Consider the following 18,522-nt stretch of genomic DNA (forward strand, 5'->3'; position numbering starts at 1 on the left):
AGAGTGGCCAAAATGAAGAAATCAGGAGACTATAGATGCTGGAGAGGATGTGGAGAAACGGGAACCCTCTTGCACTGTTGGTGGGAATGCAAATTGGTGCAGCCGCTCTGGAAAGCAGTGTGGAGGTTCCTCAGAAAATTAAAAATAGACCTACCCTATGACCCAGCAATAGCACTGCTAGGAATTTATCCAAGGGATACAGGAGTACTGATGCATAGGGGCACTTGTACCCCAATGTTTATAGCAGCACTCTCAACAATAGCCAAATTATGGAAAGAGCCGAAATGTCCATCAACTGATGAATGGATAAAGAAATTGTGGTTTATATACACAATGGAATACTACGTGGCAATGAGAAAAAATGAAATATGGCCTTTTGTAGCAACGTGGATGGAACTGGAGAGTGTGATGCTAAGTGAAATAAGCCATACAGAGAAAGACAGATACCATATGGTTTCACTCTTATGTGGATCCTGAGAAACGTAACAGAAGCCCATGGGGGAGGGGAAGGGAAAAAAAAAAAAAAAAAAAAAAAGAGGTTAGAGTGGGAGAGAGCCAAAGCATAAGAGACTGTTAAAAACTGAGAACAAACTGAGGGTTGATGGGGAGTGGGAGGGAGGGGAGGGTGGGTGATGGGTATTGAGGAGGGCACCTTTTGGGATGAGCACTGGGTGTTGTATGGAAACCAATTTGACAATAAATTTCATATATTAAAAAAATAAATAAATAAAATGCTGAGAGGCTTAAAAAAAAAACAAAAATAAATTATAACTGTCTTTTCAACTAAGGAAATAAAAAAAAAAAACCAAAAAAACAAATTTCCTATCCAACTACTATGCTACAAACAATAAAAGCTGTCACTTTAGTAACACAATAAAAATATACTCCCACAATTTGTGATTCATGACTCATTCTAAAGGCACTGTATTAAATGTAACTATGAACATACAGTTCCCATTATTGTTGTAGCAAAATTTAATATGCTAACATAAATAAAAGGGATGAAAACCGTTATACATAACAAAAACATTAGAGCATGAGTAGTCTGCACTACATGTTTTCAATAGGATAAGACAGAAGAACTAAAAATGAACTTAGTCTTGTACCATTTTTAGAACACAGCCTATTTGTTTCATCATTATCTGATATTTGGGTCAAGCATCTAGCACTTAGGACATGCTAATACATACCAATCTTCTGAGGACTGCAAAACGAGTTTGCATCTTAGTTTTTTAAGTTCATGTCCTTTGATCAATTATTTTGTGCTTCTTTTTTGTGCTGCCATCATGCCTAGGACATAACTATCTTTCTTAATCTTTAAACTTTTAATCTGGAAATAAATTCAAGCTCTCGCAAAATTTGCAAGAATAAAAATAGTACAAAGAACTTCAAATATCTCTTACTCAGGTTCACTGTTAAAATTTTATCCCAAATGCTTTATCATTTGCTTACTCTCTCCCCATATATACAGTGCACATGTATTTATATATACATATATTCACACATGTAACATTTTTCAGAGCATTTAAAAGGAAATTATGTACATTCTGGCATTTCTAAATACTTAAGTGAATACTTGCTAAGAAAAGGGATAGTGTCTTACACAATAACACAGTATAATTATAAATTTCTATACATGTAACATAATACATTTACCTACCATTCATAATTCAGTTTTGTCAAATGACCAAAGAATATCCTTAATAGCATTTTCTCCCCCTCTTAGTATAGCTTCCTATCAAGATATTACATTTAGCTGTCACGGCTTTTTTCCCTCCTTTAACCTGAAACATTTATGATATTTTTAAAGAATGCTGTCCCACACTCCCTCCTTTTATTCATTAAAATATTCTTCATTTTGGGTTTCCTTAATGTTTCCATTCAATTAGATTCAGATTATGCATTCTTGGTTGGAATACTATAAAAGCAATAACGTGTCCTTGGAGCACCACAGTTGGAGGCCCAGATATCCATGTGCTTCTCACTGATGTTAATTTTGATAATCCAGTCAATGTACTATCCAGTACTGTACAAAATAATTACTAATTTTTCTTTTGCAATGAAGAAGTAATCTTTGGCGAAGCATTTTAAAACCATGCAAAAATCATGCTGCTTACCAAAACTTCCCTAGATTTAGCATCCTGATCCATATCTTCCCTTATAATTTGTGTAAAATGCTGATTTTTTTCCCAACACCCCTTATACATTTACTAATTGGCACTTGGCCTTCTACTATAAACAAGTGTCCTCCCTTCTCCCTTTATCTATCTATCTTTCTATCTATCTATCTATCTATCTATCTATCTATCTATCCATCCATCCATCCATCCACCCTACTTATCATCTACTTATCATCTATTACTGGTATGGACTCATTAATTCCTTTTTTTCTGAATGGTTTATAATTCTTTTTTTGTTTTTTTTTTAATTTGAGGGGGTGGGGGGCAGGGAGAGGGGTAGAGGGAGAGAGAGAACCATACACAGGCTCCACACTCAGCAGGGAAAGCAATATAGGGCTCCATCTCCCAACCATAAGATAATGACCTGAGCTAAAATCAAGAGTCAGTCGCTTACCAAGTGAGCCACCTAGGTGGCTCACCCAATTCTTTTTTTTTTTTTTTTTTTTTTTTAGTAGTAAACTAACTCAACTACACCCAATGTGGAGCTCAAACTCACAACCCAGGGATCAACAATCACAGGCTCTACCAATTCAGTCAGTTTATAAGTCTTTTCAACAATTAATTATTTTCATGTATCCATTGTCTTAGATTTGGCCAGTAGGAGCCCCAGGGCATAACTAAATCTAATTAACTTGTTTTTATCTTTGGGCAGGTAATGAGTCCTACTAAACTTACACTGGGCACAAAGTAGAAACTTGATAAATATACTTCTACATACATGTTTGAATTGAGTAAGTCCTTTTCAGGGAAGAATTCTTTCCCTACACCTATTTTAGTTACACTTGACAAAATCTTTCTAAATCAGTAAAATGCTACAAACAGAATCAAAACTGAAGCAATAGATTAATCAAATCTATTCAATTAAATCAAATTGCATATGGAGATAGGAAAAACATCTATATATTTTATGAAACAAGGTATTTTAAATGCCTCTGTAAGCAACAAACAGAAATAATAAATAAGAAAATATATACATTCCAAGTTTCCACTTAACTTCAGAATCAGATTAATTTATAAGGTATAAGTTACTGCTATAGCTCCCTTATATAGATCTCCCATGAGCTATAGATTTTTCCTAATTCCAGGATTTATTTGCAGTTATGTTTCATTTCCTTATCAAAGTTAAAGTAAGAGGAGTCTGAACCTCTGCTTTACCATCTACCTCTAATGTAGTTCTTACCATTAGTAGCAAAATTGTTATTACATTTATTAGAGATAATACATGGACAGCTTCCAGCATAATTCCTGGCATGTATATTGCACACACACTCATGAATGCCACCACTGATCCCCTACTCTTTGTTCCTCTTCCTGTTGTCATCTTATATATGTAGAATTCTCTTTCTATGCTACAGTGTTTAAATCTCTTCTTGTTGTTGGCTCTGAAAAGTTGTTTTTGTTTTCTTTTACCAATTTTATTTGTTTTAGTTTGTTATCACATCTACTTTTTGTATCTTATCTCCTCCCAACTTTATTATTTGTTAAATTATTTTAACGTTTATTCAATTTTGAGAGAGAGAGAGAGAGAGAGAGAGAGAGCAAGAGCGAGCAGGGGAGGGGCAGAGAGAGAGGGAGACACAGGAACAGAAGCAGGCTCCAGACTCTGAGCTGTCAGCACAGAGCCCAACATGGGGCTCAAACTCACAAGCCGTGAGATCAGGACCTGAACCAAAGGCAGACCCTTAACCGACTGAGCCACCCAGACGCCCCTCCTTCTCCCAACTTAAATTTATTTTGTTCTTAAGATTCCTTTAAAAACCTCTCCTGTCATTTTCAGACTGATTTTATGTTCCTCTTTCTGTATATGTCTTTCTGTTTACAAAGAAAAACTGTCATTGTTTCAAAACTTAAAACGTTATCTTAGATTTGCCATTACTAACATATCTAAGGTGGAAGATGCAGAAGTACCAAGAGTGAGAGCAAGAGATGCCATTTTCTTAAGCAATCCCTGGCATAAATATGTCAAAATAGAGAGAACACTGGCTTGAGTACTGTGGAGCAGCAGCCACCCTATAGACGTGGGCCTCAACAAAGGCCACAAAGTGACTAAGAATGTGAGCAAGCCAAGGCACAGCTGCTGCCATAGAGCTGCTCAAGGTCTCCAAGGACAAGAATGCCCTCAGGTTCATCAAGAAAAGGGTAGGGAGGGGCACCTGGGTGGCTCAGTCGGTTAAGCGTCCGACTTCAGTTCAGGTCATGATCTCAAGGTTCGTGAGTTCGAGCCACACATTAGGCTCTGTGCTGACAGGTCAGAGCCTGGAGCCTGCTTCACATTCTGTGTCTCCCTCTCTCTCTGCCCCTTCCCTGCTCATGCTCTGTCTCTGTCTCAAAAATAAATAAACATTAAAAAAAAAAATTTTGTTTTTTAAAAGAAAAGGGTAGGGAGACACACACACACACACACACACACACACAAACTAAGAGGAAGAGAGAGATGAGCAACCTGGCAGCCATGAGGAAGGCAGCAGCCAAGAAGGAATGAACCCATCCTCTCTGTATGTAATAAAGCCTTTTTGGTGGTGGGAGGGGTGGGGGTGGAAAGAACATTGATTAGTCAAGAACCAAAGTGATGAATGAGTAGAAAGACTATAAATGGAGCACTCTTCTTTTTGAGCCCTGAACTGGTCATTAACTATTGTCATTAAGCTGCAAACCCATCATCCTATATTCTATCTGTTTTGTAAGGCTGTGACAGGCACTCTGCACACAATACTTCTCTTTTTCCAGGTACTCAGCTGTTGGGTTCACCAATAGTGAATATTAAGTGGAACCTGGAGAGGCACCTGGGTGGCTCAGTCAGTTGAGCATCTGACTTCGGCTCAGGTCATGATCTCACCACTCGTGAGATCGACCCCGCTTCGGGCTCTGTGATGACAGCTCAGAGCCTGGAGCCTGCTTCGGATTCTGTGTCTCCCTCTCTCTCTGCCCCTCTGCCACTATCTGATTATTAGCATTCAAATGCATTACAAAATAAAAATTCTGAGCAAATTATTTATCTGGAAGTGGCAGTTTTTACTAATTCATTACTTCCAATATAGCTTTCTATCTGAGATAGAGATAGGGGTCTTATACACATCTTACCAATTTTTTTCATAGAGAATAAGACCTGCATTGAAGAATTACATATATTTACGACATTAAGGTTTTAAGTGAACATTATGATTTATAAGACATACCCTGAAATTCTATGCCTCCAATTCCGATATGGATCATATAAACTTTCACAAAATGCCAATGCATGGATTACAAATTCTTCAATAGATGTCTGATCTGCCAATTCCTTCTCTTTTTTTTTGCTTTTTAACTGAAAGTAGAGTTAAACATAAAATTGTATTTAGTTAAAAATGTTAAAACTGCTTAACATTCTTATCTACATCATTAAAAGACAACACCTTTCATTGATCATCTAATAAATCATTTTTATTCAAATAAGCCTAAGTTCCAACTGAGTTTAAAGAGTCAGTTAATCATATGGACTAGATATAACCCTTCAAATGTTAAATATGGCCTAGGAAGAGTTTCAAATGGATACCCAATCATCTTTGCAAAAAAGAATATGTTTTCAATAAGAGGAATATTTGATGATAAATAATACATAAGTTGACAAATTATATCACTGTAAAAAGCCATTTATAAAACAGTAATTTTTGATTAAAATAAAATGTATTAACAACTGCTTCTCTTTTAGATAATATGTTTTAAGATGTCTAAAATATATAGTTCCTAATGGTAACTTTAATTCTCTTCTCAATTATTACCTCCTCTAAAAACATTTAACTTTACTAATTATAATATTAAAAAAAAAAAGGAAAACCTAGTTACTCTCAGTAAAGCAACAAAAGGAATATATTAATTCACACCTACTTGCTGAATGTAGAGTGTTGTCATAGTGATGACATGATTAATGTAAGAGCAAGTCCCAATTTCTTCCACATTAGACAGATTTCTGTGAGGAAAAACAAAGAATATTTATTACACATGAATAATGAGAAAAACGTATGCTCATGTATTCAAGCTGAATTTTGAAAATACATGTTGGCAAATGAAATGTAAATGACATTTATTAAAACTTAAAATCAATATGGTTATATAACTGCTTTCCCACTAAAACTGTAAAATACACCTCATGCAACATTTAACTACTACTATAAGCAGAAACATTTAAGAAGTACATGCTAATCAACATTTATTTATTATAGAAAAATTGAAAAATATCACAAAGCAGAAACAAAAGAGAAACAGTTATTTATCTACAGGATATCTGATTTCTTTAAAATTGTACTAAGTAGTTAACAGGACAAAAATCAACACACCAACTCATGTCTTATCACCTAAGTAAACCCTTTTTCCTCAACTGTTTTAATTCTTGTATTATTTTTCTAAATTTTAAGGATGATAAAGAGCACAAAATCAGCCAAGTGTCTACAGTTCTGGAAGAGCCTAAATTAGGAAAGAAACGTTTTAGCAATAATTACTCAATTTTTCCATGATTCCTGCATCAAATGCAATGAACAATGAAGGAAACGTAAATAAATGCACAGTAAATTAAGTCCCTGTTTGACTACTAATTAATTCTAAAATATTTATTAAAAAAATAGTACATACTATAAGAAATGTATTCCAAAAACAAGGGAGGAGGCATACAGTGCCCCTAACCCAACCATTCTTAAATTTATATATGCCGGTTAATGTTCAATTCAAGAAAAATTAGATTGCCTAAACTCTTTGGAGTCAGAATTTTCATAAGTAAGGCTCAAGCTCTGTATTCCTATTAAGCTTCCCAGTTGATACTTATACACACCAAAATTTAAGTACCACAGACCTAATCAGCTATCAACCCAGAAAATATAGACTATAAAATAATTATACTTTCTTTGGCAAAATTATAAAATTAAAGATTAGAAAAATACATTTCACAAATGATAATGCACAGCACTAAAAATGTATGTATGGTTTACAGGTGAGGACCACACAGAAAATACAGGTACAACAAATTCTTGGGTTAGGTAAAAACTCCCATCACTGTCCTTACAGCAATTTTTGTTTTTTTAATCTTGGCTGAATCTCTGTACAACTAAGTATGGTAACTAAAAGGCTTTCCAATAGTGGCATCTGGCTCGCTCAGTCAGTGGAGCATGTGATTCTTGGTATCGGGTTGTGAGTTCAAGACCCACAATGAGCATGGAGCCTACTTTAACCAACTAACTAACTAACTAAATAAATAAATAAATAAACAAATAAATGGTTTTCCAATATAATAAATCAAAAGCCTTTCACAGAAGGTGCACGCAATCTTTAAAGCTCTAAATGAGCAATAAACACCATTAATAATAATAAATGCATTATTCTTTTGATAATTATTTAAAACAAAGAGCTAGTTTGTTTATACAGATACCTGCAAAGAATAATGAAGAACTTGACGAGCAAAACTGACAAAGTTTGTTGCTGTTCCTCTAACCCATCTGCCATTTTCTGAACACACTGTAGTAGCTGGATCCTTAGAACCTGCAGAATATTATCAGGAAGTAGAGATATTCCTGGAGGCACATCATCTACCCTACAAGTAAGGGGAAAAAGTAAGAAGGGTGATTAAGTACAGGAAGAAAATTTTTGGCAGTTTAAAACAATTGCATTTTCACCTCAAATTCCTAAGAAGCTCTTTTATTTCAGGTGCTCAGTACCTTCTTTGCAAGGCACCACCAGAAGATCAGTGTGACACTTTAGAAGATTAGTAGAGCAGAGTAAGTAGTCTCACTTCAGAACAGGCTTACAGAAAAAAGAGTAAGAAAGAGAGTCTCTTTACTACCTTCAATTGTGCTATTTTCAAATAAAATTTTTAGAATATAAATTAGTTCAACGTCTACTTAGAAATAAAATCTATATGTATATATGTATGTGTGTATACCATTTCTAAAAGAAACAATAACTAGCAAATAAAAATGAAGTACCTATAACTAGGTTTAATATCTGTCAACTGCTTTACTAAATAAACAATATTCAGCTACTTATAGGTTCCCAAGCTATGTGGTCAGAAGAGGGAGAGAAGATAACCAGCACAAGGAAAGGAAATAAACAAATAAACAGATGAATAGATAAACAGATGGAGAACCCCAAGCAGGAGCATTAATACATTAAAAAAAATGTTTTTTAATGTTTATTTTTGAGAGAGAGAGAGCGCATGAGCAAGGAGGGCCAGAGAGAAAGGAAGACACAGAATCTGAAGCAGGATCCAGGCTCTGAGCTCTCAGCACAGAGCCCAACGCGGGGCTTAAACTCATGAACCGCGAGATCATGACCTGAGCCAAAGTCAGACACTCAACCGACGGAGCCACCCAGGTACCCCACATTAATACATTTTTAAGTAACATTTCAATTTTTTTCTAAGTTTTTTTGTTTAAGTAACATTTCAATATTTTGTGACAACTGGTTTTTGGATAAGACGACCATCAGTTTCTTTACAGACAAAAACCAACACTGGATATGACTGGCTACTCTCTTTCACAATTCCCCTGGAATCAAAGTGAAAAGACCTGTGTACTTAAGTTCCACCTCTGTCCCATGAAGCATTAATTTAATCTCTGAGGTGCCCTAATCTCTAAAATTGTAATATCATCTGCCCTATTTCACAGGGTTCCGAAGCCAAAAGTCAATGTACATTTTTAGCTATGATATATGTAAAGAACTATAAAAATGTAATATATTTTAAATACACCATCACTAAAGCCTAAGAATCTTTTCATAAACCACTAAATACTAATTTTCCTATCTCTATTAAGAAAAATACCCAATCACAGGGAGCCTGGGTGACTCAGTCAGTTAAGTGTCAGACTTTTGATTTCAGCTCAGGTCATGATCTCCCAAACCGTGAGATCTCACAATTTGTGAGATCAAATCCTGCAATGGGCCCTGCACTGACAGTGCAAAGCCTGCTTGGGACTCTCTCTCTCTCTGCCCCTCCCCACTCACGCTCGCCCCATGTGTGCGCGCTCTCTCTCAAAATAAAGAAAGAAAAATACCCAATCGCAAAGGAGCACCATGAAGAGCTCCTATAATTAAATGACAATTATACTTGATAATAGTCTCTTCTTCAGATAAGGCTTAATATGAAGACTTAGTACTATTTTTATACTGAGTATAAAGCTATTTTATTCATTGTAGCCAGAAAAATTTGAGGCACATTACCAATAATCTCATAAATATATATGTTAATATTTTTAGCCTCTTTCTGAACCACCCTGCAGCATAAAGTGCTTTATAAAATAAACACCTGACTTTAATTATACAGAACTCACAAAGCACATTATCAAGGTTGCCAAATTCTATAACCACATCACAAAAATACATGTTTCATTTTAATCTGGGCATCACTTCACTTGTATTCTGGATTCTTCCATTCTCTCTTATTTATAGGTGGTACCAGAAAAACTGTCATTTTTATATATACTTTTTTCCTGCTAAAGAGCTCAAAAGAGGTGATCAGAAAAACCAAAGTAACTTCAAAATAATAAAGATTTAAATTTAAAAATATAACTGATTTTCAAGACTAAGCTAAACTATTCCTATTCACTTTTCCCAAAACATAAGTCAACAAAGAAACATGAGACTTCCTAATATTCAATCCTAGTTACTTAAAGGATTAGTTCCCTTTTTCCTGAGTTGTCCCATCTTCTATTTGCATTTTTTAAAATTTTACTAGACAGGAAAAAGTTAGCTTCTAGAAGAGAAATCTATTGTTGTATTTACTAACACTCATTATAAAATTTGGGCTTGGTTAGAACATAACTTAGAGGTAAAGTTGAAATTTTTGGCCATGTTCCTAATGTGATGAATATTTAAGAATTTGGAAGCATTTTCCCACCACCAGTACTTTATTGCCTCCAAATACTAAGCTCCTTTTGCTGAAATTTCCCAATCTCCAGAAATCTGTTCCACTCTTCTGTTTGGCTACTGAATGTCTGTATTAAACAGCTGCCCATTGTTGTCTCCATCTAACACAGGAAAAAGTCCAGCTTAGATCTCAAGGCTTTAAATTCTGGTAAAAGCACTCCTTGTCTTGCATTATAAATTCCCTAACTTAGAAGTTTTAGAAAGTCAGTTTAATTTAAATGAGGATTATCTATGAGTTTCTTATCTTTAAGATGAACTGACTAGTTTTATACATCTGCCACAAAGTATTCACTTGAAAAACTAGAAGTTTTCTATTAGTAAAATCTAAATTCATGGTGTAGTTTCCTGGCAGATTTGAAATAAAATTTTAAATAAGCCAACTAAATCATGAATAAAGCAATGTGCTGGCATTTTTCATCTGATTTTAAATATAGTGGCAATATACTTATACACAATGTTTTTAGAAATGACCTCCCAAGAAAGAAGACATGTATAACAAGTGCATCTTACAAAACTGAGAAGACTTCATTCCAATATTCCAAGCATTCAAAGGCCCAAATCCTGACTCCCATTAAATCCTTAGGCTCATGATTTATTTTTCTTTTCATGTGTATTTATTTATTTTGAGAGAGAGAGAGGGAAGGAAGGGAGGGAGGGAGGGAGGGAACATGTACATGCAAGCAGGGGAGAGGCAGAGAGGGAGAGAGAGAATCCCAAGCAGGCTCTGAGCTGTCAGTGCAGAGCCCGATGCAGGACTCAATCTCACAAACTGTGAGATCATGACCTAAGCCAAAATCAGGAGTTGGACACTTAAACAACTGAGCAACCCAGGTGCCCTGTTAGGCTCATGTTTTAATGTGAGCTGCAAATTATTAAATAAAAGCACTTCTAAGCACAAACTATAAAAATACTCTTTGAAGAGTAGAAATCAATAATATGTAATATTATTTTGAGCTCAAGATTTAACATTTTTCAACATTTAAAACCTGTTATAAATAGTCTAATACAGAACTCTGAAACGATACTTATAAATAATGAAGCACTAGTGCTTTCTGAGCATTAAGCACATCTTTTAAGTTCAGTGCCTTGGTCTAAAGCTCTAATGATTTCTTCTCTGAATTATTAAAATTGCCTCTTAACTGGGCTTCCCTGTCTTCAGTCTCAATTCTTTCCAATTCAACCTCCTACTGCTACCAAAGGGACTTTTAAAAAACAAACTTGATTATGACAATCTCATGCAGAAAATAGTAGAGCCTCATATCTTCCATAACAAAAAATCAAAGTCCATTAGCAATGCATGCATGGCATTTCATGATCTGGCTCCTGATTCTCCAGACTCTACTCACCCATGCCCATCCTCTTACTGCGTATGTCCATCCCCAAACTACACTTTCCTCCTTGAAGATTTTTAATTCTCTCGATACTCTTTCTCATCGTCAACCACCACCCATTTCTCCCCTTCCATATCAATATATGTATAAAATGGAGTTCCTTTTGTGGCTAGAAGTGTCTAGTGCCTCCTCATTTCTCCAGCTTTTTACCCTAGCCAACCTGACCTCTCTTACCTAACATCTACAAGGTCTTCAAGATGGTTTCATATACAGTAAAAACTTCACCTGGGAAGTGATCTTATACTTTCACTTTTCCACAAAATTTGAATTTTTCTCCCATTTTATGATATTTAAATCCAGCTTTGAAAACTTCGCCTCTTCCACGTTATTTTCTAAGGCCTCTATAATAAAACCATACTGGTAAGCATAGTGCGTTCATCAGTCAGAGAAAAACAAATATCATGAATTCACTCATACGAAGAATTTAAGAAACTGAACAGATGAACATATGGAAAGGGAAGCAAAAATAAGATAAAAATAGAGAAGGAGACAGACCATAGAGACTCTTAAATACAAAGAACAAATTGAGGGTTGCTGGTATGGTACTGGGTGTGGGGGTGGGCTAAATGGGCAATAGGCATTAAGGAGGGCACTGTTTCTACATACCTGGTAGGCAGCTTTTCAAAGTCAACATCTAAGAATTGTTCATAGCTAGAAACAAAATTGTCCAACCATAGCTTCAGATAATCCGGGTCTTTCTGGAATAAGAAAAACAATATTAAATATATGTACGTGTCAGGAAAAAAAAACATGCTTTCATTCCTATTAAGCAGGTATGAAGTGACAAATCTGAAGAAACAATAATATGAAATCTCTTGAGTGATATTCAGGAAAACATAAGTGTGGTTTTAAATGTCTTTTAATGGAAAATACAAATCAAAGCCACACTGAGATACCACCTCATACCGGTCACAGTGGCTAAAATGAACAAATCAGGAGACTATAGACGCTGAGAGAACGGAAACCCCCTTGCACTGTTGGTGGGAATGCAAACTGGTACAGCCGCTCTGGAAAACAGTGTGGAGGTTCCTCAAAAAATTAAAAATAGAACTACCCTATGACCCAGCAATAGCACTGCTAGGAATTTACCTAAGGAATACAGGAGTGCTGATGCATAGGGGCACATGTACCCCAATGTTTATTGTAGCACTTTCAACAACAGCCAAATTATGGAAAGAGCCTAAATGTCCACCAACTGATGAATGGATAAAGAAGATGTGGTTTAAATATACAATGGAATACTACTTTGGCAATGAAAAAGAATGAAATTTGGCCATTTGCAGCAACATGGATGGAAATGGAGGGTATTATGCCTAGTGAAATAAGTCAGTCAGAGAAAGATACCAAATGTTTTCGCTCATATGTGGATCTTGAGAAACTTAACAGAAGATCATGGGGGAAGGGAACGGGCAAAACAGTTACAGAGAGGGAAGGAGACAAACCATAAGAGACTCTTAAATACAGAGAACTGAGGGTTGATGGGGGGTGGGGAAGAGGGGAAAGTGGGTGATGGGCTTTGAGGAGGGCACTTGTTGGGATGAGCACTGGGTGTTATATGGAAGCCAATTTGACAATAAATTATATTAAAAAAGAAAAATAAATAAAATGTCTTTTAAGTATAGTGAACCCTCAAATGACTTCCCATGTAACTCACACAAAGAGCTATACTCTTAACAATGTCCCATAAGATTCTAAACAATTTTCCCTCCCGTATCTCTGTGATCTTATCCACTATCACCCTCTACTTCATGTCCCTGGCTGTTACTGGGACATGCCAGACATACTCCCACCTTATGGTCTTTTAATAGTTGTTTTCTCTACCCAGAAGCCTCTTCCCCCAAATAGATGAATGGCTAACTCCCTCATCTTCTTCAAGTCATTCCTTAAATGGCATTCTCAAGAAAGCTTACTTTTACCCTTTCTTAAAACTGCAAATCTTCTTACTAACCTTTACCTGACACTATTGTGTTTCCCCAGCCTGTGGTGCTTTCTCACCTTCTACCGTAACATATTATTTACTTATTAATTTATTGTCTGTCATTTCCCCTAAAATGTAGGCTTCACAAGTGCAAGGCCTTTCTAAGGGCTTACCATGAGCAACTTCTTTTTGTTTACTAATGGATACCAAGTGCTTAAACAATGCCTGGCACTGACCAGGTGCTCAATAAATATTTGTTCATGAATTAATGAGAAATACAAAATACATAAATAAAATAAAATCAGAGATACACCATTAACCTAAACATAAAAACTAAAACTAAACTCTTCTAGAAGAAAATATAGGGGGAGTACCTTTGCAACTTTGGGTAGACAAAGATTTCTTGGCTAGGCCACAAAAAAAATCACAAACCAAAAATAAATTAAATAAATAAATAACTCGTAATCAAAATTAAAAACATCTATTCAGCAAAAGACACCATTAAGACGATGAAAAGGCTAGCCATACATGAGCTGAAAATATTCTTAATACATACACTTAACAAAGGACTTACACCAAGAATATATAAAGAACTCCTAAAAATCAATACTAAAAAGACAGCAACTCAACAATGGTCGGACACTTTACAAAAGGGAATACATAAATGACCAAATAGTGTAAGAAAGCATGATCAACAACATTAGTTATCCAGAGAAAAGCAAATAAAAATCAAATGGAATACCTATTACACACCCACTAGAATGGCTAAAACTAAAAAGTCTGACCACACCAAGTGTTGGAGATGTGGAGCAACTAGAACTCACACTTCTGGTAGCAGTATAAAATGGTGTAATCATTTAGAAAATAGGAAGTTTCTTTTAAAATTAAACACAGACATACCACACAGCCCCTCCTTGAGAGAAAAAATATATATAACTACAAAAACATACAAAAATATTCACAGATTTATTTTTAATAGGCAAAAGCTAGAAACAACCCAAAATTCCATCAACCAGTTAACTGACAAAGAAATCGTGGTATATTCATACAGTGGAATGCTATTCAGGAATAACACTTAATAGACCCATTGATACAACAACAAATAGAAATTTCAAGAACAGGGGCACCTGGGTGGCTCAGTCGGTTAAGGCCTCTCACTCTTGATTTCAGTTCAGGTCATGATCTCATGGTTTCGTGAGTTTGAGCCCCACCTTGGGCTTTGTGCTGACAGTGCAGAGCCTGCTTGGGATTCTCTCTCTCCCTCTCTCTGTGTCCCTCCCCTACTCATGCACTCGCACTCTCAAAACAAATAAATAAACATTAAAAAAAGATCTAAAATTTTTCAAAAACATATTGAGCAAGAAATACCAGGCATTAAAGTTTAGACACTGTAGGATTTCATTTATACAAACTTCTAGAGCAGACTATGGTGACAGAAATTAGATCACTGGCTGGCTGTCCTTTGGAGGACTACAAAGGGACACAAAGGGAACTTTCCTAAGTGATAGAAATGTTCTCTTATATAGTGGTTACACAAATGTTTGTTTATATCAAAACATGAAATCTGACACTTAAAATTTGTGCATTTTATGGTCTGTAAGTTATATCTCAAAGTTTATTTAAAGAAAAAAGGATTCTTCAGAAATGTCATTAAATATACACTGCATCATTAAAAATGATGCTCAGATTTATTTCCTTCTTCTCAATACTTCTTTACTGCAGTAAATTTCAATGATACTCAGAAGTCCTACTTAGTCATTAAATATTATTAGTTAGGCAGTGCTCTTGGATAAAGGGAACTCAAGTAATTTATTTCCCTAAAATAAAAGCATTACACTACAAATCAGAATTGCTAAAAGAATGTTCCCAGAATATGCAGAGACTGCTGACCTTTTGTGTATTTGTTTTTTCTATTTATATACTGTTCCAAAATCAGATCATGAATTGCCACTATCTACATGATGACTGAGAAAGAAAATGGAAATATCTCAGAAAAAGAACTACCTCATATGAGAAATTTTCTCAAGGGTTCCAATACTTGTTATTTTCATTTTCAACTAGCACATTATTCATTTATTCATTTACTCATTTATCCATTCAGGAAAGGATTCCAGAAATACAAGTAGGTGGAGTTTTCCTTACCATTGTTGCTTTTAATAAAGCATAGGATTATCTTTCTGTAAAAGTTCAATACAAAACAGTCTCATAACACCATAAAGAATTCATGCATTTCTCCTCATAGTTTACTTAGGAACTCTACAATATCTGGTTCAAAGTCTAAAGGTCAGGGTTACCAATTGGTTGTCAGGTACAGAGTTCTTCTAGGAATTTGAACAATCATAAGGAAAGAAATGGTACTTAAATCTGAATATGTTTTGTTTAGTAAAAGTAAGGCAGTTACAGTTTTTTGAGCACATGCCATGTGCTCAGTACTACAGCAGGTATTTTAAAAAAATATGTATCATCCCATTTACTCCTTAAACCTATCCAGAGGTTTCATTTCCCCATTCTGTAGAAAAGGGATGTTCTAGAATATATAACTTGTCTACAGTCATACAGCTAGTAATTGATAGTGCTGGGATTAAAGTGCAAGATATATGACTCCAACTGTGCTCCTTCCCCTACACTATACTGTCTTTGAATTATAAGCACTACTTTAGTGAGCAAATAAGAGGAAAAGAGTTGGGGTCAGTAAACTCAGGGCCATAAACAATTTAACACATAATACAGCCACATTCCACACAGCCTGACAAAATTCTTACAGAATCTACATTTTACTGCCAAAAACCATAAAAAGAAAGATCTCCACACACCCAGAAACCGTATTAATTAAATTTTCAAGCTTAGTCACTTTCATGGTTAAGAGTTTGGCATACTGAAACACCACAGTATGGTCTCTCTCTCCATTTGTACATTAATTAAATACAACCCACAAATGTATTATATACTGCAGGAACACTGGGGTCCAATTATGTAGACTCTTAATACCTGCCCTGCTACTTTCTTAAACAAGTTATCCTATGTTTGCACATCAATTTTATCCTCTATAAAAATGAGTCTGATAGTATCTTTGTGAAAATTAAATAATCTATTTCAAGGGCTTAGAACAATGCCTAGCAAAAGTATATGCTCAAGTATTAATATTATTTTTATAACCTACGATGTGCCAAAAACTAGGAAACTCACATAAAACAGGAATATTCTGGGCAACACATTTAAATATTTCATGATGCCCCTTGCCTAATGATTTTAATTGTATTCTTTTCCTATCAAATATTTGTATTTATGGGCTGTGTGACTTTAGGCAGGTTACTTCATCTCTCTGATCCATTCTTCATCTATATTTCCTACCTCATAGAGTGCTGAAGGCACTAAATGAGATAATATATGTAAAGCATTCAACAATGCCTGCCATTTAGCAATTACTCAAAATGTTTGTTACCATTAAGATACAGACTCTGCTATCAAGCTGGTCATAATCCAATGTAATAAGTAGTTATGAAATAATTACAAAATCACCTTTGATTTTGCAAACATTTGTCTGACCATCTGCCATTGTTTAAGATAGTCCTTCATTTGAACTGTTATGTAGTTATATACTAGTGTTTGCGGTCAAATGCTCTACCACTGAGCTATACACCCCCTATGTACTAGTCTTTATAGCTTCAATTTCTCCTCCCTATACACAGCTACTAATGGGATTTGTTAAATTTAAATCTAGTCATTTCTTCTCTCCTGTTCAAATACTTTCGATGGCTCCCCATTACCACAGCATGAGGTTTAAACACTGAGAGACAGATGTGCTGTCCAATAGGGTGGCCACTAGACAAATGCGATTACTTAAATTACATCTTAAGATCCACTCTCCTGTGGGGATGCTTTAGTAGGAAAGGGAATTAAAAGACCCATACAGGGGCATCTGGGTGGCTGAGTTCGTTAAGCATCCAACTTCAGCTCAGGTCATGATCTCACCATTATGAGTTCAAGCCCCACATAGGGCTCTCTGTTGTCAGCACAGAGCCCGCTTCAGATCCTCTGTACCCCTCTCTCTCTCTCTCTGCCTCTCCCCCACTTGCACTGTCTCTCAAAAATAAAATAAACATAAAAAAATTAGAAAAAAAAAGAGAGACCCATACAATTTCACCTAGTTCTTAAGGGGTAAGTACAGGTAAGAATAAGGGAATACCTTACTTCCTTCATGCAAGGATATTTGGGTTGTAGTATTCTTTCAACTTTTAAAACTATAAACTTTTGTTCTTCCTGTAAGTGGCCCAAGGTGATCTCTGAAAATGGTTAGCTATTCACATGACCCGGAAAAGACCACAAATTCATGTAAATCAAGAGGTTCAAATCTTCGTGTTCACTTCAAGAATACATGTGAAACTGCCCAGGCCATCTACGGTATGCATATCCAAAAAGCCACCAAGTATCTGAAAGCTGTCACTTTGCAGAAGCAATGGGTGCCATTCCAACGCTACAATGGTGGAGTTGGTAGATGTGCCCAGGCCAAACAGTGGGGCTGGACACAGAGTCGCTGGCCCAAAAAGAGTGCTGAATTTTTACTGCACATGCTTAAAAATGCAGAGAGTAATGCTGAACTTAAGGGTTTAAATGTAGATTCTCTGGTCACTGAGCACATCCAGGTGAACAAAGCCTCCAAAATGCGGCATAGAACTTACAGGGCTCATGGTCGGATTAACCCATACATAAGCTCTCCCTGCCACATTGAGATGATCCTTACTGAAAAAGAGCAGATTGTTCCTAAACCAGAAGAGGAAGTTGCACAGAAGAAAAATATATGGCAGAAGAAACTGAAGAAACAAAAACTTATGGCCAAGAGTAAATTATGCAACAAATAAATGCAAATAAAAGTAAAAACAGAACACTGGTTGTCTTTATTATTAAACATATTTCAAGAATCCTCACAAAATGGATCAAATAGGTTTTCTTCTGATTAGAATTAGAAACAGATTATTCTGTTAGCACTGTGCCACTAATTTTGGTTCATAAACATGTTTTAAAAAAATAAATTTAATTTAATTAACTGATTAACTAAATAAAAATAAATTAATTAAAAATTAATTAATTAGGGGCGCCTGGGTGGCGCAGTCGGTTAAGCGTCCGACTTCAGCCAGGTCACGATCTC

At 35.6% G+C, this 18,522-nt stretch overlaps 2 protein-coding genes across 4 annotated transcripts in view; one reads left to right on the forward strand and one right to left on the reverse strand.

Moving 5' to 3' along the window:
- Nucleotides 1-18,522, reverse strand: part of NBEAL1 (neurobeachin like 1) — a 187,267-nt gene that overhangs the window by 151,068 nt on the left and 17,677 nt on the right. For 2 of the 3 annotated variants that reach the window (XM_058708591.1, XM_058708582.1), the window contains exons 2-5: nucleotides 12,065-12,156; nucleotides 7,576-7,737; nucleotides 6,045-6,126; nucleotides 5,357-5,484 (exon numbers count right to left, since the gene is read on the reverse strand). In XM_058708591.1, the coding sequence (XP_058564574.1) occupies nucleotides 5,357-5,484; nucleotides 6,045-6,126; nucleotides 7,576-7,737; nucleotides 12,065-12,156 (464 nt within the window). Of the gene's footprint in view, nucleotides 1-5,356; nucleotides 5,485-6,044; nucleotides 6,127-7,575; nucleotides 7,738-12,064; nucleotides 12,157-18,522 lie in introns of those variants that run through there. The other variant, XM_058708601.1, reaches the window with a different exon arrangement.
- On the forward strand, nucleotides 17,666-18,235 carry LOC131493720 (large ribosomal subunit protein uL22-like). The gene has a single exon (XM_058698410.1). It carries the CDS (start codon nucleotides 17,666-17,668, stop codon nucleotides 18,233-18,235), a length of 570 nt encoding a protein of 189 aa, XP_058554393.1.

The sequence above is a fragment of the Neofelis nebulosa genome, chromosome 2, assembly GCF_028018385.1.
Source record: "Neofelis nebulosa isolate mNeoNeb1 chromosome 2, mNeoNeb1.pri, whole genome shotgun sequence".
In the NCBI taxonomy this organism is placed as follows: domain Eukaryota; kingdom Metazoa; phylum Chordata; class Mammalia; order Carnivora; family Felidae; genus Neofelis; species Neofelis nebulosa.

Coding starts and splice junctions, on each gene's coding strand:
- LOC131493720 (XM_058698410.1), top strand. CDS start 17,666: ATGGTTAGCTATTCACATGACCCGGAAAAGACCACAAATTCATGTAAA.